Source organism: Acomys minous, assembly GCF_964271855.1.
Source record: "Acomys minous genome assembly, chromosome: 1".
Lineage (NCBI taxonomy): Eukaryota > Metazoa > Chordata > Mammalia > Rodentia > Muridae > Acomys > Acomys minous.
In genome coordinates this window covers 143666690-143690005 of record NC_140483.1, presented here as the reverse complement: position 1 = coordinate 143690005, position 23316 = coordinate 143666690, and the positions used below count along the sequence as shown (strand labels likewise).

The window sequence follows — 23316 nt, the reverse complement described above, 5'->3', positions numbered from 1 at the left end:
GAGTTGTATTCTTAACTACGTCTTAGTTTTTTATACTGTTATAAATGGCTTTGGCTTCTAGATTTTAATTTGTGTTTTTTTGTTAATATGTGAAATTGAAATTAACATATGTGTATTGCTATGTGTGTTGGAATTTAATCCCGGAAGTTTTATATATAGTTTTTATAGCTTTCTAGTGAAAATGATTGTGCTCTTACACAAATAAAGTCAGTTTTCCATCCTGTGGTCACTATTTCCTTACTGTGTTCTGTCCAGACAAGTTCATGTCCTTGTTGCTTTGGGATTAATTTTGTGGGGTCAGAGGATGATGCATTTCCTAGCAAGGTGGCTTAAGAATCCAGGTACCATCCTGACTCTGCCTGTCTCGTTCTGTTAGTCACCTGTTAGTTATTGTGGCAGTCTGCTCTGGCCTGTCCAGTGGTGCCTCACTCTGTCTGTCTTGTTCTGACTCAACTGCTCCACACAGACCTCTTATACAGAGTCATAGTGGTATGTATTGGAGACGCTCCTGTGAAAAGTTTCTAGTTAAATTAGTTGGTGAACCTGTTCTTTGAGTGCTCGTGTGAATTTCAGCTTGTTCTTACATATATTGCTTTAGCTATAGTCACCATAGACTTTTGAGTTAGCTAATGGTATTTATTCAACAAGAACTTGCATGCCTATTTTCTGTAGTGGTATGTGACAGGTCCTAGAGAACAGCAGCAAGCTAACATAGAAGTCACACACACTCTTCAGTTGTGGTAACTTTCTTGAAGGTGTTCAATACTGTGATCCATTATGTTGATAAGTGTAGCTTACTCTGATAGGATGGGGAAGGCTTCTCTGAGGACATGATCAAAACCTGAAGGAAGAGTAGTGCTTCTGTTGTAAGCACGAACTGTGGTTTGAGCAGGGAGATAGGGAGGTCTCACTGCGGTATGACAGGTATGTGCCTGAGAATGATCTCACTGGGGTATGACAGGTATTCATATAGGTAAGATCTCTCTGAGCCAGAATCTTGCACAGTCCCATTTTTGAGAAATTGTAAATGCTATGTTACAACTTTTCAATCAGTACACTTTAAGAACTGATGAAGAGAGACTATAAAGTTAAAAAAAACAGCAAAATTACAAGACAATATAAAAATGCAATGCCACTTTAAAAAAATAAAGCATCAAATGAGTATTTTATTTATTTATTTATTTATTTATTTATTCCAAATGAGTATTTTAAAGAGGTTCCTTTGGAAGGCAGTGCACCTGCTTGTTTCTTAAGACAGGTTGCGAAGTCTTCTCTAGAAGTTGCCCCTTTATGTCATTTTGTTGGTTTATCTGGAAATTCATCTCAGTGCTTATTTCTAGAGCTGCTTACTTTGTTTGCTGCCTGTATTTCCTTCTATCACGTGTCCTACTTGCTGGCATCTCAGGCGGCTTTCTGCTCTGTTTACCTCACTTCTTAGAAAAGACATTGAATGGTAGGGTGGGCTCATTGTTCCACCCGACTCTAGGCCATACCTACAAGAGCCAGTTCCCTTGTTTCCAGGTATAAACTGTACATGTCCTTGTAGTCCTTCCCTCTGTTCTCCTACTCACACAGCTGAGAAGTGTAGTGGATGAAGCTGGATTTTCATCAGGAAGCTCACCAACTGCTTACACATTCATGAAACCTCAGTATAAAGCGTATACTTCACCTCCTAAGCGCCTAAAACTCTCCATTTGCTGTACTCATTGTAGGGGATGGATAGACTATGAGGAGAATAGGGAAAGAAAGGGAAGCAAGTCCTAGCTGCTAGAAAATAGACAGAAATTCAGCTCAGTCCCCACTGCTTCTGTCCCCAAGCTGACAGAAGAGCAGGTTATTTGCTACTGTTTATCCCTTAGATGGGGTGGCAAGAATCTCAGTTTCTTCTATCGAGGAACTCCATGCTGGAGCATGTTTTGGATGTTAGGGATCTTAAGGCTCTTTTAAGAGTTTGGCCTATGGAAACAGAAGTTACATTAGTGATGGTGATAACAATGATAATAAAATATAAGGCCAGGTGTGGTGACATTTGCATTCACCCTCAGCATTTGGAAGCAAAGCCAGATGAATCTCTGTGGGTTCAAAGCCAGTTATATAGTTTATTAGTCTACACCGGGAATTCCAGGCCAGCCTAGCATACGTTTATTGTCTCAATAAGTAAAATGTGAGCCCTGTAAAGAGTATGGACCTTTGTAGTCGTCTTTCCCGGCACTGGTACCTAGTAACAGATACTTGTTCCATTGCAGTTATTGAACAGATGAAAAGATGATTGGATGCCTACCAATAGCTTACATCTAAGAGATACACTGTAGATTATCTCACTTCTACAATAATACTTAGAAGTGTTCTGTATTTCTTCAAATCTAACTCATCACTGATTATAAGGAACACTTCCATCTCAACATGCAGAAATTAGTGTGTGTCTTAGAAGGAAACAAAATTCATTCAAAATCTCTTGTGACTCATTTACCCACTGAGTCAGTGTTTACATGTTTCCATGCAGTGATTGACTGCACACACTGAGGGTATTGCCAGTGCTCTTGATTAAGGAATTTTTACTCAGCTCTTTCTTCAAGTTTCTGCAAGGTACTGAAACTTAGTCTATAAGTATTATGTCTGCACTTTCCTGTTTGGACAGCCTGAGAATTTGCTTTGTTCTCAATTAAAATATGTCAGTGTTAGTTAAGTAGGTTTTATTTAAGGTCAGCAAGATAGAAACTAAAATATTAATAGTGGGTTTTCCATAGAGGCTAGTAATGGTTAATAGTGGTGGTTGGAAGTGATTCTATTTTTCTTTTTTCTTTTCTTTTCTTTTCTTTTTTTTGTTGTTGTTTGTTGTTTTGGTTTTTCAAGACAGGGTTGATCTATGTAGCCTCGGCTATCCTGAACTCACTTTGTAGTCTAGCCTGGCCTGGAACTCACAGAGATCCACCTGCCTCTGCCTCCCCAAGTGCTGGGATTACAGGCGTGCACCACCATGCCCAGCGATTCTATTTTCTTTATAGTTTATTTTCCAAAAGTTTTTTGTCATACATGCATATTTTATATGCAGGTGTGTGCATGTATGCACATACTTCAAACATACCCTTGCCCCCACTGTGGAACTGATCACACATTATCTGCAGTCTCATTTAAGACTGTGGAAGGTCCAGTCAGTCTGCCCCTGGTGGGACCAGGTTCTCTGCTGACCTCCAGTGGCTAGAGTGTGAATGGCATTAAGCAGGGACACTAATGTTTGTTGGTTAGTGCAGAACCACCCAACCTCCCATTTTCTGCAAAGCTCTTGGTCCTTAATTACCATATACCTGAGTTACTCTTAACTGTCTGTCTACCAGTGACTTGAGCCTCCCTTATTTAAAAATAAGCTTTTTCTAGAGCTGTATGCAAATCTTGCAGAAAGATCACAAAAATATAATTGGTTCATGTGCATAAGGCAGAACTTTGTTGGTCATGGTAAAAATAGTTGGAAAGTAACAGCTATAAAGAAAATCGTCATTTATAACTGCCCTCCACTGTTGCTGGTTCCTAGCCGCTACAGAGGAGCGACTAGAAGCAGTTTGAGTCTTGCTGGCTTTCTGTGTCACTCAGGGGCTCTCAATTAAACAGTTTTTCTGTTTAGAGATTTGTTTTGATGATGTGTCTTAGGGGACCATGGTTTGAGAATAGGAAGAGCTATGGAGGCAGCAGTCTCCTCCTGCGTTTTGAACAATGACAACTTTCTGCCTCCTTGGACTGACTCTGGTTAATAATGGTGGGCTGTAGATGAGACAGGAGCACAACACAACTGCCTGGTTTGGAACCCTATTGGGTGTGAGCAAGGGAGGGAGGGAGAGAGAACACATCAAGGGAAAGTTAGTGGCCACTGAAGCAAAGTACATGCTAATTTTCCAATCAGGAAGCTGTTAACCTCCTGAAATTTCTAATTCCTCTGGCATCCATTTTAACATTTGATCTGTTCAGTTAATTAAAAAAAAAAACCCACACATTTATTATATCCCTTAAGTTGTTCTTTGTTACATTGTCAAAATGTCACACTGTAATTATCTTACAATCACTCTTGGCCAAAGTTTATAAAAAGTCACCTTTATGTCTGAAATTATTGATCAATGTAATTTTAAGGGTTTTGCTTCTTACTAATTAAAAGTTACCTCATTGTGCAGCATATCTGCTGCCATGATGTTCGAAAATGAATTCATGCCTAGTTTCTTAATAGTCTTCAAATATTAGTTAATTTTTTTCTTCTTGTCCAGATCTTTAAGGCAGCCTGACGGTTATAGTGACTGAGTATGGAAGCAGAGCCAGGAGTGCTGCCCTGGCTGTTTATGGTGCTTCTGTTACTGCTGGCTGAATGTTTTGAAAGGCTGACCCCATAGCTTTCTGGCCAGCTATCACAAACAGCATAACATTCAAATGTTATTAATAGAACTTTAGCCCTTCAGAGTCTCTGATCTTACTACATTGTGCTGTATAAGGATTTTCTAAAAGTTTATTCAGTTTTCATTATACTCATTGGTTGATCAGTTTTAGAAAGTTAAAAGAAGGAAATCTAGAGAGCAAGCATGCGCATGAAGTTTGGTTGGGTTTGTAGGAGGTGGGGAGGACCTAGGAGGGGTGGGGAGGAGTGGTGACAAAGGTCAAAATACACTGCATGGAATTCTCAAAGAACTAATTAAACTGTTCTTTCAAGAAAAAGAAAATTTAAAGCATATTGTTTTTAGTAGTGTCTTTTACTGGCCATTTTCAAACTGCTTCTTAGATTGCAAATGAAAAAACAAATACTTCTATTAGAATAGTCATCTTATGTTAGGCCTGCCACATATCATTTCTGCCAAATCCTTGTGGGAATAAAATAAAGATACGTTGACACCTCGCTGGCAGCTCAGACACTCGCCTAATTTAACCTTGTTAACACTGATCCTATGTTTCAGTTGTACACCACAAGGTCTTTGTAGGGCTTGATGTTTTGATTTTAAATTTTGAGGGTTTGTTTTCTTTTTTTGCCAATACGTTGACAAAATTTCATCTGGTAGTCTAATCAATAACTTCTTGATTACAGCCGAGTGTGCTTTTATGTCTATTGACCATCTGCCTTTCATAAATTGAACAATATCTTTAGTTCATTTATTTTTTGATGGTCATTTCAAAATGCTGTTTGTTATTGGTGGTGGTGTTTTAGTGTTTTTTGTTTTAATCAATATGATCATTTGATTTTTGCATATGTTACAAGCACCTTTCTTGTAGTTTGTCACAAAAACTCATGATCTTGACAGGTATTATGGTGCAAGCAAGCAGGTGGATCATGTAGCCTGGGCTACATAGCCTGGGTTGCATAGTGAGAGCCTGTCAAAAAACAGAAACAAAAGAGTCATGGTTTTCAACATCCTAAGTGCTTTCTTGTCTGTAACTGTAACTCTAAAATCTGTCAAATCTCTTGGCTGTGTGATCCTGACTCAGGGTTTCAACGTTGTCTCCTAAGCACCCTGAGGCTAGAGAAGACTTCCTCTGTCTTCCCGCCTGCTTCCTTTCAACACTGCCTTCTCAGGTTCCTGTGCTGGCTGGCACTCAGCAAATGCCCTTTGGGGGTATGGCTTTGTGTCTCAGGGCCCACCCTGCAGCTCCTCTGCCCGGCAGGTGTCTGTTGTCTATGAGAGGCCTTCTGACTTCTGCCTCTTTTGCTTTTGTAGGACTAACACATAATCCTAAGCTGCAACTGCAGATTTAATTTCCAAAAGGAAACCTCTAGGGACAAATGTGGCCGTGATCTTGGCTCATCTAGAAAGGGTCTTTTCTTTGGGGACATTTCAGTTCATTTAGTCATTGTGGTTTTCACAGTTTCTGACACCTTTAAAATGTACTTTCTTTCTCTTTTGGGTTTTTGAGACAGGGTCTCTCTGTGAAGCCTTGGTTGTCCTGGACTCGCTTTGTAGACCAGGTTGGCCTCGAACTCACAGTGGCCTCCCGAGTACTGGGATTAAAGGCGTGCACCACCACCGCCCGGCTAAAATATACTTCCTAAAAAGTCCAGTTATCATGGCAGTGCAGCAGTAGATGTCTGCTACCTACCATCCTGCATGGCAGTGACTCCTGCTGTAGGTTAGTGTGCCTGTTCTTTAAAGTGAAGTGTGCCCCTGCCAGCATGTTACACTACAAGTTCCAAGCAGACATCTTTATTTCTCTCTTGATATTAGCAGGAAAGCTTTACCAGATGAAGGAAGCCATTTTCTTCTGTTTTTGAAATGTGAATGGTCATTGAATTTTATTGAATGATTTTCTGCTCCTTTTGAGGTGATGGAGTTTTTCTTTTTTCTTTCTTTTTTTTAGCATTGTGACTTACTTTGACTGGTTTAAAATACCAATCTAAACTGAAGTGCTAGGCTAAGTCCAGCTTGGTTGTGGAATGTTCTGCATGCCATACCGTGCTAAATGAAGTTTGTTAGCTTGTTTGATAACTGTGCATCTGTTCTTAAGGAGGGCTAGAGTATACTTTTCCCATAATGCCCGTTGTCCGTTTTCTCAAACGTGTGTGGAAACATCGTAAGTGAGTTGAGAAGGGTTTCATCTTTCTGTATTTGCTGGAATAATTAAAGTGACATTTCTGGCTCCTTAGGCCTTTTCTATATTTGCTAAATGAAACTGACGAGAACTCAAGTTTTATGTGTGTGTGTGTGTGTATTACTGAGTTACAACTTCCACTTCTTTAATAATCTTAGGACCATTTATGTGTTTTATTTCTTGTAGGTTCAGTTTTGGTAAGTTGTATTTCCATGGAAATATTTCCAATTTATTTAAGTCTTTGTACTTACTGGCATTTGAGAAAGTCATTGATAATAGCCGTCAGAATAAAGATCTCCAAACACACTATCGAGAAAGAAAAATATTTTCAGTACTGAAATGCTCACTGGCATGTACAAGGGTCTGGGTCTATTCATAGCACTGCAAACAAATTGAATTACTTCCAATTCAGTTGTTGCTAAATCACCTTGGTTTTGTCTTTATTCTTAAGAATTAATAAGTAGCAATGTTTTTATTGTGTATAACATGTTTTGAAGTATAGATAACCAAATGGTTAAAGGTCACTAATAAATGCACAGATTCTTATGGTGAAAGCATGTAACACACCCTATTTTCAAAATTTAGAATTCATCATTAACTATTGTTACCTTGATATACAAACCTAGATGTATTCCTCCTGAGTATGATTATGTATTCTCTGATGAACATTTTTTTAATTTCCTACTGGCTCTTTGATTACCTTGGTCTCCAGTAATAGTCATCAGACTCTGTTTCTAAAATGAGACTTTGTTGTTGTTCCACGGATGATCGAGATCATGCAGTTTTGTGTTTGGTTTATCCCACTTAAACCTTCCAGGTTTTTTCATGTTGTAACAAATGACAAGATGTCATTATTTAAGCAATCTGTGACAGACACACACACACACACACACACACACACACACCCTGTTCGTGTGACAGACACACACACACACACCCTGTTCCCTAGTAGCTGGCATAGGCATTTGGATGGCTCTCTGTCATGAATGTTGTGACTAGTGCTTTTGTAAGCACAGGAGTGTGAGCTCGCTTCCACATTCTGACAGTAGCCTGTGGGTGTATCCCTAGCAGCGGGACTTTATGTCATGCTCTTTTTTGAATTTCTGAGGAACTTCTACACCAGAGGTAGTGCAAACAATCCCTTTCCCACCTCTTCACCAACACTTGTTAGTCTTTTTCTTTTTGTTAAGTCAGTCTTAATTGGAGTGGGTGATGTCTGTGCACTTTTCTTGTGTGGGTTGCTGGGGCCATGCCAGACTAGGTAAGTGTTGTCCTCTGTGCTGTTTCTCAGCCTCTCATTGGGGTTTCGTATTACATTTCCCTGGTGGTTGGTGGTGTTGGCATTTCCCCCCCATACACCTTAATATGTCTACTTTTGTGAACTATCTAATCAAATTTCATACTCATTTTTAAATTGAGTTACTTGTATTTTTACAGTATACTTGTTTAAATTCTGTATAGATTTTTGAATGTTGACTCTGTTCAATGTTAATTTACAATTTACATATATTTTCCAGTCAATAGATTGTCTTTGTACTCTAAAGACTGTTTCCTTTGCTGTGTAAAAGCTTCTTAGTTTGAAGTAATTCCAATTGTCTATTTTCATTTTTGTTGCTTATATTTTTGAAGTCTTAGTCAAAAAAAAAAAATTCTTGCCCAGGCTTATAGCATGAAATGTTTCTCAGTTTTATGTTTTACTCTCTTAGGCTGAAACTCTTGGTTCCTAGTAACATGACTGATATCAACTACTTTATCTACCAAAAATCTCTTAAATTTGAAAGCAGCAATACTGGTATTAATGTTTTAAACATTTTATATTCACATGAAATATTTTCATGGTTTCAAAGTCAGAACTATAAAGCCAAATATAAGAATGAAATCTACATTCCTTCCATAGCATCTCTCATTTTCTCCCACTGGCAATCTTTTTTTTCTTTTCTTTGAATTTTCTTTTTCCCTTTTTTTTTTCCTTTTGTGGTAGAAGAGGGACGAGTGTATAAGCTGGAACGTGATTGTGTGTTTGTACACGTACGTGTATTTGTATTCCTTTGCCACATCTAGCTGTTCTTTCACTTTATGGTGCATCTTGAATATCTCCTTAGTAATATACAAAGTTCTTTTTCACCCCCATGTAACAGCCTGGTGCTGCACTATACGGGCACCCTTCCTTTATTAAACCACTAACGGACATACTTGGGAAAATTATAATTTTGAAAAAAAAAAACATTTTCAGGGGCTGGAGAGATGGCTCAGAAGTTAAGAGCACTGACTGCTCTTCCAAAGGTCATGAGTTCAATTCCCAGCAACCACATGGTGGCTCACAACCATCTATAACAAGATCTGGTACAGAGTGCTGTATACATACATCTTTTTTTTTTTTTTAAAGAAAAGGAAAGGAAAATTTTTTTCAGTTCTCTAGACAACAACATTGCTTCATTGGTCAGAGGAACAGTTTGATACAGTTTTAAGAGCATTTTAATCAAAAACATTGTGTTTATGTGTCACTGCAAACATTTATTTGTCATGCAGTGTGTATAGTGTACTGAGGAGTGAGTGTGCTTTTTAAATGGGAAGGTCATTTTCCTGTGACTAATCTACATTTTTGTGTTTTTTGCCTTATTATGAATGCCTCTGTATCTTTAAAATCTGTACTCATTGTGGTACTATTCGCACTCCAGTGTAATCTCATTCATTCCTTGCTCAATAGGGCTCAAAACATATCCTCTAATTTTAAGTTGTCACTTGTAGCTAATGTGCTTACTGGTTCTGCTTTGAAATGATCAGCTTCTAAATCAGGCAGGTTGTTGGCTTAGTTAAATATGTGTACATTGTGTTAATAATTCAGATTTAAAGAACTTTTGTAATGAATTGTGAGTTCTTCCTTATATATCCTCTAGGCATTTTAGCAGAATATCATGTGATCTAAATTACATATAGGCTTTTAGCTATTATCTCTTTTAAAACCCACGCTCCAACCTTAACCTCTAAAATTCTCAGTATTCTTTAAAAGCTTGTTCTGGAGAGAAAACAATGGAGCCCTGACTTAACAAATATTGTAGATACGTCTGCCTTGTTCTGAGCCGTGCGAGGCCTTGGGAGATATAATGTATGTTACCTCCTGCTTATTGCCTTCCTCCTAGCTTCTATACTGTAATTGTCATGTGTTTAGTTTGTGCTCTATCTCACAAGGCATAATTATAATTGCTGCTTTTACATTCAGATATTCATATGTCATACTTATTATGTTATGTATTTGCATCATCTCATTTGATTCATAAAACAACTTTACTGTAATAGAAATTATTCTTACTGTAACAGATGAAAAGCGAGGGTATCACAGTTTATGCACTTTAAAGATTCACACAGCTCAAAAGCACTAGATTGAGAATTTCAGCCCAGGTAATGAGTCCAGAGTCTGGTCTGACAACCAGTATAGAGTCATGACTGAGTATTGTCTTCTCTCTCTCTCTAAGAAAGAAGAGATGTCGTAAAGAAGAGATTGTCCTGTTTTCTCACTTTTGAAGTAATAGGCTTGCTCTGACTGAGTGCTAAAGCTAACTTCCTTTTGTATATTCTTTTAGCTGATATAGCCCAGAGGTACAGGATAAGCAAATACCCAACCCTCAAATTATTTCGTAATGGAATGATGATGAAGAGAGAATACAGGGGCCAGCGATCGGTGAAAGCACTTGCAGACTACATCAGGCAACAGAAAAGCAACCCAGTCCATGAGATGCAGAGTTTAGATGAAGTCACCACTCTTGATGTAAGTTACCTTATGGTGGATGAAGTGTGCATTGCCTGTGTAATTAATGCAAACAAACCATAATGCTAATGCAGAATCTGCACATCCTTTTACAGTTTGCTGTGTTATGTTTTACATATACATACCAATGTCTGGGATTAATTCTCAAGGGAAACACTAATGTTTACTGAACTTCCAGATAAACTGTGTAGCCTGCAATAAAGCTGCATAATTGAATTCATGTAGGCAGAGAAGCCAGAATTATAAATAGACATTTAAGTCAAGCATCCACATCAAAGTTTTCCTATTTCCTTTTGTTGATACCTGAAGAGTGTCTACTTTAATCATTATTTCAGCTCTATCTACAATTTAGTGTCCTTTAAAATAGCCCCTCTTAATAAACATAGCAAACTCCTTTCTTGGTAAACTAAGTAATTTTTTAAAAAAAACACACACAACACCGAAAGCAAAAACTATAGTGTTTATTCTTTATTCCTGTCAATATCAAGTGACAAGTTAATAAGTTAACCAGTTGCCATTTTGTGGTTGCTGCTGGAGGAACACGGCTCCTGAGCCAGACATGAAGAATGTTATTGCTCGTGTCATAGCGTGCCTTGTGAGCTTATGAGCCTATCTTGTTATGCCGTTTCCCAGTCCCTAAGTCCTGAGAGAAAACACGAAGGCCACAGTAGATGCTCATACAGGCATTGGGTTCAGGAAGGGATAGCTGGGCTTGGGGCACTTGGCACTTCAGAGCAAGCAGTAAATTCAACTTTTTTTTGTCTTAAGTAAGACAATATGCCATACCTTAATGTTTTGGCTGCAAGCACAGCCTGCATAGAGAGTGACAAGGGTCTTATGCAGTAAGCAGTATGGAGGCATGTGAGGGACCCATGAAAGAGGCTGCATAATACAGTTTTATTAAATTTATAGTTATATTTTATTGGAGCAAATATTGTTTACAACCTAGCATAATTGGTGGTAGTTTTGGACTAGTCATTACATGCTATCACTGCATTTGTAGTTATTCTTCAGTTGAACTAAGTGAGTGAGGTCCAGAATAAAGAATAAATGAAGTAGCATGCTCTTAGAATTATATATATTGCAAAATAATCAGCTACTTTATTTTACAGCGCAGTAAAAGAAATATCATTGGATACTTTGAGCAGAAGGATTCAGAGAATTACAGAGTTTTTGAAAGAGTAGCAAGTATTTTGCACGATGACTGTACCTTCCTTTCTGCTTTTGGGTAAGTATATTAACAGCAGCCTGCCAGGAGGTGAGCTTGTCTGTCACGTTCAGTTCTGGCTATACTTGGTCATGTTCTAAAGATGACTTCAGTCCTTTAAAAGTCACCAACCAGAGTTTATGCATATGGCTCATCCACTAAGGACCTTAAACTGCTTTTCTGTCCTGTCCTGTTCAGAATATAGGTAAGAGCACAAGAGTGACTCATTAGTGATGAGCTCCTTCATGTTCTTATTTGATTTTTTCACTGACCCTTATGCCAGGCAAACTGCTAACTGATGATACCTCACCTGACTGAGCACATACTCTTCTAGTTAAGAAGCCTAGGTTTTGTTATCTCCTTCGTTTTACCACCTTCCTTCATATCTTTCAGCACACAAACACACTTCCCTCTCCTGGGGATCCAGACCAGGGCCTCATGCCTGCCAAGCTTGTGTTCCACTCTGGCCTGTAGCCCCAGCCCTACATTAGCCTCTCTGAGATTGGTCTTTTCACTCCTGCAGCTCTCTCTGGGACTTTGATCCATCAGTTCTCCTTGCTTTCTCATGGTTTCAACCCTGACCCCTTACAGAAACTGCTTTTTCCAAAATCATGCTTCTCTCTTTTCTGACTCACCACTTTTATCTCTTGAGCTATAACGCCATCTTTGTCTTTTCATTTCTACTTTTTAAAAGGTTAGTTTATGCTTGGTTACCTTGACTTTCTTAAACTCTTCCAAATAAAAACCTTAGCTTCTTAGAAGCTGGCTTCACCTCCATCCTAATGAAGTTTGTCTCCAATTAGTCATTAGTGGCTCCTTGATTGTCTAACCCCGTGGATTTTCTCGGTTTAATCCTTCCAATTCTATGAAGGCCGAGACAGCACCTCCCTTCTATTTCCTCTTGTCAACACTTAACATTAAATCTCTCTGGCTTGCTCCTCACGGTTCCTTTCTCTTCTTTATCTCTGAATGTAATTATTCAAGATTCTGTCCTTGACCCTCTCATCTTGGAGGTTATCTCAGCCACCTTTGGCTTTTGTGTAGTTGAATTTCTTTTACTGGGGCCTCTTTATAAGTGGTGTTTGTGTTAATCTGGTTGCAGTAGCTGTTGTGATGTCTTCCCCAGTTGTTGACTTCTGCTCTTGGTCCTTGCCTTCCTGCTTTTGTGGATTTTATTGATGTTTCATTGTGAGCGTTATCAGTGTTTCTGAAGATCACTGTACAGCACAGGTGGGGACACCTCCGGCCTGGGCTTTCATAGCAACTGCTGTCTGGCCATAGCCACCTCAGATACTTTGAGCTACCCTCTGTCTCAGAGCCTTTGTTCTTGCTGTGTCTGTATCTGGAAGTGTTTTTAGTTTTTTAGGGTTTCCAGACTGGCTGTACTAATTTGCATCTGCACCAACAGTGAGTGAGGGTTTCTCTTTTCCCACTTTGCAGGATTTGTTATCAATTGTTTTATTGATCTTAGCCATTCTGAGTGGGATGGGATGAAATCTTACATGTTTTAATTTGCGTTTTCCTAATTTGTTAAAGATGATGAACACTTTTTGAGGTATCTAGTTATTTCTTCTATTGAAAACTCTATAGAAACCTAGTCCCTATTTTTAAATTGGGTCATTTATTTCCCAGACTTTTTGTTTTTTGAGCTCTCTGTATATGCTGGTTATTAATTTTCTTTGAGATGTGTAGCTAACAAATATTCTGATTCTGTGGGTTTCTTTTTCACTTGCTCGGTTGTTTCCTTAGCTGTACGGAAGCTTTTTTGTTTTACAAAGTTCAGTTATCAATTGTTAGCCTTAAATTCTTGGCTAATGGAGTCCTGTTCAGAAAGTCCTTCCTCGCCCAGATCTCCTAGGGTTCTGCCTGTGTTTTCTTCTAGCGTTTCAGTGTTTCTGGTTTTAAGTTGAGGTCTTTAACACATTTGGATCTAATTTCTGGGTAGGGTTATAGGTATGGGTCTAATTTAATTTTTCTGAGTGTGGACATCAGTTTTCTCAGAAGCATTTGTTGAAGATGTCATCTTAGTGTGGACATCAGTTTTCTCAGAAGTATTTGTTGACGATGTCATCTTTGTGTGGATAGCAGTTTTTTCAGAAGCATGTGTTGAAGATGTCATCTTTTCTCTAATGTAGGTATGTCTTTGCCTCTTTGTCAAATATCAAATGGCTGTAGTTACAAGTACTCATGTTTGTTGAGTCTTCTGTTTTGTTCCATTGGTTCATGTCTGTTCTGTGCCAACACAGTATTGTTCTTTTTATCTTTTTATCACTGTGGCTCTATAATATATCTTAAGATCTGAAATAGCAGTCCTTCCAGTATTCTTTTTGCTCAGGATTGTTTTATCTATTCAGAGTCTTTTCAGGTTCCATATAAATTTAGATTTTTTTTTCTATTTCTGTGAAGAATGTTGTGGATATTTTGATTTGGTCTGCATTGAATCTGTAAATTGCTTGTGATAGGATGGTCATATTCCCAACATTAATTCTACTGATCCATGAACAGGATGTCTCTCTCAATCCCTTTCTTCATAGATTTGGAGTTTTTATTGTAGAAGTCTTTGGTTGGGTTTATTCCAAGATACTTTGTTGTCTTTGATGCTGTTGTAAATTGGAAGTGTGCCCCTGAGCTCTTTCTCAGTGTGTGTTATTGGTGTGTACAAAAACTACCGATTGTGTACTCTGCTACTTTTCTGAAGTTATTGATTATTTCTAGTTTTCTGGTGGAATTTTGGGGATCTCTATGTATATAATATTATGCCATCTGCAAATAGAGACACTTGGTATCTTATTTGTATACATATAATTTCCTCTTCTTGTCTTAATGATCCAGCTAGTGCTTATAGCACTGTATTGCAAAGGAGAAGTTGGGATGAGGGACAACTCTGTCCTCTTAATCTTAATGTTATTACTTGTTTTTCTTCATTTAGAATGTTGGCTGTAGGTTTGTCATAGAGCCTTTATTATGTTGAGGTATGTTTCCTCCAGTCCCACCCTCTCTAGGACTTTTATTATGAAAACATTTTGTATTATGTCTAAGGTTTTTTCCCAGCATCTATTAAATTGCTCATGTGATTTTTGTCTTTAAGTCCATTTTCATGATTTGTTATACTTACTAACTTATGGATGTTGAACCAACTCTGCAGTCTGAGACTAAGCCACCTTGATCATGGTGGATGGTCTTCTTCATGGGTGTTTGTATTCAGTTTGCTAGTGTTTATTGAGGATGTTACATCTTTGATAATCAGGGATAACAGTCTGTAGTTGTTTGTTTGTTTATTGTATTTTTTTTTGCAGAATTTTAGGAAACCTTGGTTATAGTTCTTCTTTGAGAGTCTGATAGATCTGTTGTGAATCCGTCTGGACCTGCAAATTTTTGAGTCAGAAGGTTTTTATTACAGTTTCAGTTAACTCCCTTGTTGTGGGTCTGTTTAGGTTGTTGGTCTCTTCTTGGTTTGACTTTAATATTTTGGATGAATCAAGAAATTTCATCTATTCCTTTCATATTTTCCAACTAAATGAAGTAGAATTTTAAAATTTATTTCCTTATTATATTCTGTATTTATTTGGTATCTATTGTAATATTTCCTGCTCATTTTTGATTCTTGAATTTGGGTCATTGCTTTCTTTCTTTTTGTTAAGAGTCTGTGGATCTTGTTTATCATCTCAGAGAACCAGTTATTAAGAGTAATTGATTATTTTTTCTTTCTATTTCATTGATTTCTGCTTTTTTTTTTCTTTTTGCTAGATTTGAATTTGGTTTGTTCTTGTTTCTCTAAGTTCCTGAAGTTGCATCATTAAGTCATTTATTTATGCTTTCTGATTTTTTTAATGTAGGTGCTTAGGGCTATAAACGTCTTATGATTTTTTTCCAATATGACCAAGAAACTTTATTGTGTTGTGCTCTCTTCACTCAATTTCAACTTTCTGTTTTTAGAATATCATACATGACAGCTATATTTACATTTATCTTTCTTCTCCCACCAACTCATCTTGTATCTTTTTTATTCCCTCTCAAATTCATGATCTCTTCTTAATTATTATTTCACATATATAAATACATATACATATATACATATATGAACACACATACATACATCCTGCTGAGTCCATTTAGCATGTATATTTTTAGGCTTGATCACGGGATTGGATAACTTGTCAGTGGGCTCATCCTTAGAGAACACTAATTCTGCCTCTCAGCAACCATTAATTACCTTTAGCTCACAAGGGGTAGGGCCTTGTGAGATTTCCCCCATCCATGTTGGAAGGTCAGCTAGTGTTGTCATTGTGGAGGTCTTGTTTATGCAGCCATATTGTTGAGACTTCATGGGTACAGCTTCCATGACATACATAGAAGACACTATCTCTCAGCAGAGATAGCCAAGTCCTCTGGCTCTGGCAGTCCTTCTGTCCCCTCTGCTGCTCTGTTCCCTGAGTTTTTCTGTAGGAGTTGTATTGGAGATGTATCAACTGGCTTTAGTGCCTCATGGCCAGTTGTTCCCTTAATTCTAACCAGTTGTGGATTTCTGTAATGATCTCAATCTGGTGGCAAAAGAAGCTTCTTTGATGCATGCTTAGCAATGTGCATCTGTGGGTATAAGTGCTTAGAATGCAATTAGAAATTAAACTAATTTAGGAAAATGGAAGTTGTAAGTTCTCTAGGTTCCATGATCTTACCAGCTGTGGATAGTTTGTTAGGTTTGTAGTACAAGGCACAGATTCCTTCTGTTGAGCAGAGCTTAAGTCCAATTATACAGCTTTTGTCAGCATCTATTAAGTGCCACTGTTGCTCACTTGGGCATGTCTTGCCATGCTCGTCATTGTATAGTTTGTAGGCTTTAAGGCTGGGTTGGACTGTTGCGGTCTCCCTTGGCTGTTACTTAGCACCGTCAGATACTATGAGAGCAAGTCCTCAGGGAGGAGGCTTTCAAGTCAGTTCCAGTTTGTTTCCTCCAAGACCTGTGTCCAAAGTTTTAGTGTCTTCAGCAACAGGGTCTTCCCTTCAAGTTCTAAGGGACAACCAAGGGCAATGTCAATAGCTTGTATTTAGGGGGTCCCTTCAACTCTCCCTATCAGCAGCTAGAAGGAAGGTATTCCAGGCCTACCCTGGGGTTTTCATTAGATAGTTATGGCTCTTGGAGGGAGCATCACACCAAGTGGTGTAATTTCATTCAAACAACACACACACACACACACACATTAATGTATACATATGTATTATATATATACATATGTGTACTCCTAATATAAACAAAATAACATTTCCCTATGGTTTCTTAAGCATCTTTGGTGTTGTTTACTCCTGTTCCTCTCTCTTTCTCAGTATTGCCCTCCCTCCCTCTTCCCTTTTCCCATTTCCCTCTTCACTGTGCCTCTGTCGCACTGTTCCCCACTAGAGCTCCTTCATTATGTTCTTACTCTCATCAGTCTAGGTTAGCACCTTCACTTCTTTTTCTGGACTACTCTAGTCAGAAACTAAAGACGGATCAGTGTTTATTTAATCCTCAAATTATGTAGAGAAAGAGAAGCTTATTCATTTGCTTTAGGTTTTTCTGTAGGATTCTCTCCCCAAATATTTATTGTACTAGGTAAATATTAGTTATACAAGACCAAATATTTGTATGCCAGGTACTGTACTAGGGCTAGGAAATGACAGTGTCCATGTGCATAAACATGCTTTCTAAAACTGTGCTTTTATGGGACATAGGTTATTTCAATTATTTTTTAGAATTTCCAAAGTTAAAAAGTAACAAGTAGTAAGTTAACGTACTTTTATTAATCTCTGTGAATAAATTAACGTCCTTAATCTGCAGGTGGAAATCAGTCTAGAGTCTAAATTGCTATCATGCTGATCCTGCATTGTAAAATCCTAATACCAAAGCAGCTAGCTGGCTGGAGTCTTACTTTAAGAAGTCTGCCTTGTATTAGTTTCCCTTTGAACGTATGGGTGTCTTGGCATGCATTTGTGCATAGTATAGTCTTGGCATAGTCTTGTGAGTGGGACAGACAATGAACAAGTATATATTTCATGTATTTATAATTCATACATGGTAATGATTAATGAATTCTGTTTTATTAAAGTACATTGTCTTAAGTGTTTCCCTTAAAACATTATATTTTTTCCCTCATTTCAGAGATGTTTCAAAACCAGAAAGATACAGTGGAGACAATTTAATCTACAAACCACCAGGGGTGAGTGTTAAACAACAGTGTGCTTAAGACACCATATTTAATACATATCTATGTAATGGCTTTATTTTAAATGCTAGTAGAATTGGATATTAATTTTTTTAACATTTTAAGTATTAGGGATTGAGCCCCAGGCTTGTGTATGCCAGGCAAGTGCTCAGACATTTCCACATTCTGGCTCTTTTCTCTTTTTGAGACAGGGTCTCATTAAGGTGCCAGGCTTGCCTTGAGTTTGAGATCCTTCTGCCTCAGTCTCCAGAGTAGTGGGGATTAGAGTCTACCATGACTAAATAGTGTAACTTTGAAAGCACCATGGTCTAGCAACCATTGCTCTGCAGAAGCCTGAAGGCACAGACCTGCAGAGACATTGGAATCCCCTCATTGGAATCCCCTGGCTCCAGTTCTTTTGTGTGTGTTTGTGTGTGTGTGTGTGTGTGTGTGTGTGTGTGTGTGTGTGTGTGTGTGTGTGCGTGCGTGTCTGTCTGTGTGTCTGTCTGTCTGTCTGTCTCTCTCCCTCCCTCCCTCCCTCCCTCCCTCCCTCCCTCTCTCTCTCTCTCTCTCTCTCTCTCTCTCTCTCTCTCATTCAATATGGAAGCCATTTGTTAAAGATGCAGAGCAACCGTGTCTGTCACTTATTTGTATTGCATCTGCCAACCTCCAAACCTATAGGGCATAAATTAGCTTTTTGACAGTAAAAGCACCGAGTTTGTTTTAAACTTGGCTAAGTTGTTTTCCCTTTCTTCTTTTAAAAAAAAATTACTAATTCTTTAGGAGAATTTCATATATATCATATTCACTCCTCTTCCTAAACTCTTCCCAGATCTATCCCTCTTCCTTACCCATCCAACTTGGTGTCCTTTTCCCTTCTCCTCCTCCTCATCCTCTTCTTCCTCCTTCTCCTCTTCCTCCTCCTCTTCTTCTTCTTCTTCATCCATCAAGACCAACTTGCAGTATTAAACTATTCTTAGGTATGTGGCCTTCCATTAGAGAGAGGTTGGCTTGCCAGGGGCTGCTCTCCTGGAGAAAGGTGGCTTCCTTCTCCTTGTAGCTATGAGCTATGAATTGCCAATAACTCAACTGCTAGGGGGGTGTGTGTGTGCCCAGCTCCCTCTCCATGTAGAGTTTGATCTGGTTTGGGATTACACAAGTCTTATCTCAAATTGACATAGGGATCAATCACCATGGATGTTTTATATACCAAAGATAGAAACATGAATATTTTTTTTCAGGTCATAGTTTTCTTTTTGTATTTGTTTGTATTTTGAGACAGGGTCTCTGTTACGTAGCTCTTGCTGTCTGTGTAGACTGGACTGGCCACAAACTCACAGAGAAGGCTTTGGCCTTTCAAGTGCTGGGCTTAAAGACATATGTCATCACACCTGGCCATGGTCATACTTTAATTTTAATGTGTCTATAATGTTTTGGCACTATATCTTTTTTTTTTTCCTTTGGTTTTTTGAGACAGGGTTTCTCTGTGTAGCCTTGGCTGTCCTGGACTCGCTTTGTAGACCAGGCTGGCCTCGAATTCACAACATGTCGGAGGCCGGCCAAGACCAACCTTGCTCTTTCAGTAACAAGTTAATCCTGCAAAACTTAAATGGAGTCCTGAAAATCTACATTAATCCCCTCTGGGGGAGACACCTCAGTGACTTATAATCTGTACCCACTGTCCCCTCACCTACTTTGTTAAAAGTTCTATCACCTCTTGTATCTACACATCGGACCAAACTTGCAGCTCGAGAACTTTCAGAGGATACACACCAGCTATTTTCAAACCCAGACAGAGGGCATTTCCCTGTGCTTTCTTAGGTGTGTTTCTTTAGTAGTAGTTACACTGTGCCATCATCTCCAGCTGATCAGAACCCAGCAGAGTCTTTAGTGTAATGTGCACATTAAGTGAGCATGGCCTCTGGACTTAGCCTGTATCTTCTTCTGGCTGTATGATGCTGGGAGTGTCACTTAGTTTTTGAGTGCTTTGGATTTTGTCATTAAGAAAAGCAAATGATGGGGTAATAGAACTTGCTATATGGGGAAGCTGGGAGAGAGAAATGAGTCATCACCAAGTGCTTGCAGCAGTACTGTACACAATAAGCTCACTGAACTAAATGTTAGTTTTTAAATTATTTTAGGTATTTTGTATGCTCTGATTTTGAGCATACAAATCATAGGTGATTCTTACTAGAGATGTGCCTGCCTTGGAACCCTAACATTTTTTCTTTTTTGAAGTGAGTTTGACTGTCCAAATTTTCTTACAGCATTTTCATTTAAAAGGAATAGCTTCCTTACTTTATTTGGGTAGTTCTCTTTGTAAAGCAGTCTGCCTTTGGTGAAATTGCTGATAGATGATTGTCTTAAATCTGGGGAGGGCCTTTTATATCACAAGTTACATTGCCAAGTTCCAAATTACCAAAGATTTGTCCTTTTTCTAAAAGGACAAAACTATTGCTTTTTTAAAAAGTTCATATTTGATGTTTCTGGGTTAGTAGATGGATATTAAAATGTGTTTTACCAGCAAAGATTACAGTAATCTAAGTTTTATTTATGTTTTTATAACAGCGTTCTGTGCCAGACATGGTGTACTTGGGAGCTATGATAAATTTTGATGTAACTTACAACTGGATTCAAGATAAATGTGTCCCTCTTGTCCGAGAAATAACATTTGAAAATGGAGAGGTATGGACTTCAGTGTGGGTAATTGTAATTCAGTTGTGTGAAAGGATGCACGGCCTCTGTGCCTCATGCTGTTACCAGGTACCAGTTGTAAGGATCACAGTGCGCTGGTTTTATAGTGCTGTGGCACTGGCTTCGCTTCCCACCTTCACTCTTCCAGAGTCCTTTTTGCATTTCTAATAATAGCAATAGTTGGTAATACTCTCAAAAATGGATTTGAAAGCAATTCTGATGTGTTGCTAATAACCACCCTTGGGTAAGGACCCTTGTAGTCATTACTAAAGATAAAGAGTATCTGTGCTTCATGCTGAGGCAGTTCCTAAATTCAATCCTCAAAAAGATAGCTAATGGAGATAACTACATTTTCATACAAATAAACACTTTCCAGCTTTGGGTAGGTCTCGCATAGTGGAATGGTTTTATAATACACTTTAGAATAAGCGTGAATTTGTGAATCAAATTTACCTATTGCTGGCACACTAGGCTTTTGAGTTTTACTTGTGAAGACTGGCAATAATAATCTATTTTTGTCTCACTCCTGGATTAAAAACGGACTGTGCTTCTTTCTCTTCTCAACCCTAACTGGCTTCAAGAGGCTGCCCCTGTATTCACATACACAGTACTGGCTAACACACTTTAATACGGTTTCTCATGCTGTGGTGACCCCAGCCTTTAAATCATTTTGTTGCTACTTCATAACTGCAATTTTGTTACTGTTACAAATCATAATGTAAATATATGATATGCAAGATATCTGATATATGACCCTTGTCAGGGTTGTGACCCACAGGTTGAGAAACACTGAGCTAACAGATTATCCAAGGACCTTTCAGGTGAATCCATGTTTACAAAAAAAAAAAAAAAAAAAGACAGGGCATGTGTGGTTTCTAGTGTCTTTGTTAAGTCATTCTTTGTTAAGTCTTGTTTTCACACAGTTAGACCCTTTTTCCCTATTCCTTGCACTAACTGTTAGTTACATTAATTGAGTCCACACTTGTTCCACTTGGAAAACAACTAAACTGAATAGAGAGGCCACTGATTTTTATTGCAAACCTCTTTCTGCAGGAATTGACCGAAGAAGGACTGCCTTTTCTCATACTCTTCCACATGAAAGAGGACACAGAAAGTTTAGAAACATTCCAGAATGAGGTAGCCCGGCAGTTAATCAGTGAAAAAGGTAGACTGTTGAAGGTGTTTATTTTCATCTCTTCTCACTGTCTTTCTCCTCCCTTCCTGTTCCGTATTTGGCCTAAACACACTTAGAAGTTTCATAGGTTACTTTAACATGTGTGTTTACATATAGGGGCAAGGAAGCAGTGGAGGTATGATGTGACACAGGGTTTTTGTGTGCTTGCTTTTGTTTTCTGTACCATGCCTGTTTTTTAGAGGGAAAAAAACCAAATAGCATGAAAAGTGGGATCTTGGTTGAACAGTAATAATTGGGGAACCATTTCCTGTCACTTTAAATGCCTCTCTGACATATTTCCAAAACATCTGCAGAGACATTGCTTAGAGATGACACATTGATCCACATTTACTTTGGTGAAAGTTGAGCAGCTGTCTGCACTTCTCCATTGTCTCTTAGCAGAACTTGGGGTGTCAGACAGCTTCCCCTCTGTACTGAGGATGAAAGATCACATGATGTAAACTGATGGTGTAGGAAAGAGCTGCCTATTTTAGTCATTTAGTAAATAGTATGTGTTTGAATTAGATGGTCCCAAGGGAACAGTGTCTGTGTTAGACTAGGGAACTGACTGTCAGAATCTGGGGAACCTACACAGCAGATGACTGCCAGTTAAAAAAATAAAAAATTCACAATAACATTCAAGTTTGAGTTTTGTTTTTTTTTAATATATAATTTCTAAGGGAATTATACTCTGTCCTGAGAACTAAAAATGTCTTCTTTTAAATATTCAGTTTAGGTTTCAGTTTTTCTGGTCTGTATCAATTTCAAGAATATTGATGTTTATTATACTGTTTTATGAGTTCATAATAAAAGAATATACTTAAAATTCTAATGGAGTTCTTAAAATTCTGTTTCTTTCAAAGGTACAATAAATTTCTTACATGCAGATTGTGACAAGTTTAGACATCCTCTTCTGCATATCCAGAAAACTCCAGCAGATTGCCCTGTTATAGCCATTGACAGTTTTAGGCATATGTATGTCTTTGGAGACTTCAAGGACGTATTGTAAGTATCACTTTTTGTTCTTTCTAAAATTACTGATACGTCCTATAAAGTTGAATGTAAAACAATTGCTTGGCTATTTTCACTGTATACCGTGAAAGTAATACTGGAGGGTTGGGTGTAAGGATTAGAGTGGTTCCTCCTACCTTTCACTGTAGTGTTTGGTATCACTGACTTAGAGAATTGCAGATGTCAGGTGACTAGGAACTAATCTCTGAAAGAAAAAATTGTGTTCTGTGAGAAGGTAGCTTTGCTCCTAGGTTGGTCTATGGCATCACATATCAAGGAAAATATATACCCTAGGTCAGGCTGAAAAATTGTAATGTCTGTTCATGCTTTGCATGCTGTAAGAACATTAAGAGGATGTATATACAACTCAGAATTTTGCTATGACCAGGAATTTCTAATGGCACGTAGCTAGAACCTTTGCAAGAACAGGTCAGCTTCTCGATTCTCCTCTCAGGTCTTTATAGTAATAATAAAATTCAAGCCTTGAGAATACTTCAGAGACTGATATCTTACTAGTTTCCAGGGATGTGAGCTACAGAGATTAAAAGTTTAAAGTATTAATATACAAAATTAATATACAAAAATATACAAAAATATAAAAACTACAATTTTAAGTAATATATGCTTAAAATTTTCTGGAACAATTCATTTAAAAATTTTAAATCTTAAAATACTATTCTGCAGAGATGATAAGTTGAAGTTTCACTGCAGAATAATTTATCCCACACACTTCTGA

The 23316-nt window shown here is 38.1% G+C and overlaps 1 protein-coding gene across 1 annotated transcript in view; it reads left to right on the top strand.

Annotated features, from left to right (window-relative positions):
- ERP44 (endoplasmic reticulum protein 44) overlaps positions 1 to 23316 on the top strand; it is an 81164-nt gene that overhangs the window by 46101 nt on the left and 11747 nt on the right. Inside the window, exons 5-10 of the mRNA XM_084796737.1 lie at positions 10134 to 10318; positions 11431 to 11546; positions 17659 to 17716; positions 20270 to 20386; positions 21449 to 21560; positions 22433 to 22574. Coding sequence (XP_084652863.1) covers positions 10134 to 10318; positions 11431 to 11546; positions 17659 to 17716; positions 20270 to 20386; positions 21449 to 21560; positions 22433 to 22574 — 730 coding nt within the window. The remainder of the gene's footprint in view (positions 1 to 10133; positions 10319 to 11430; positions 11547 to 17658; positions 17717 to 20269; positions 20387 to 21448; positions 21561 to 22432; positions 22575 to 23316) is intronic.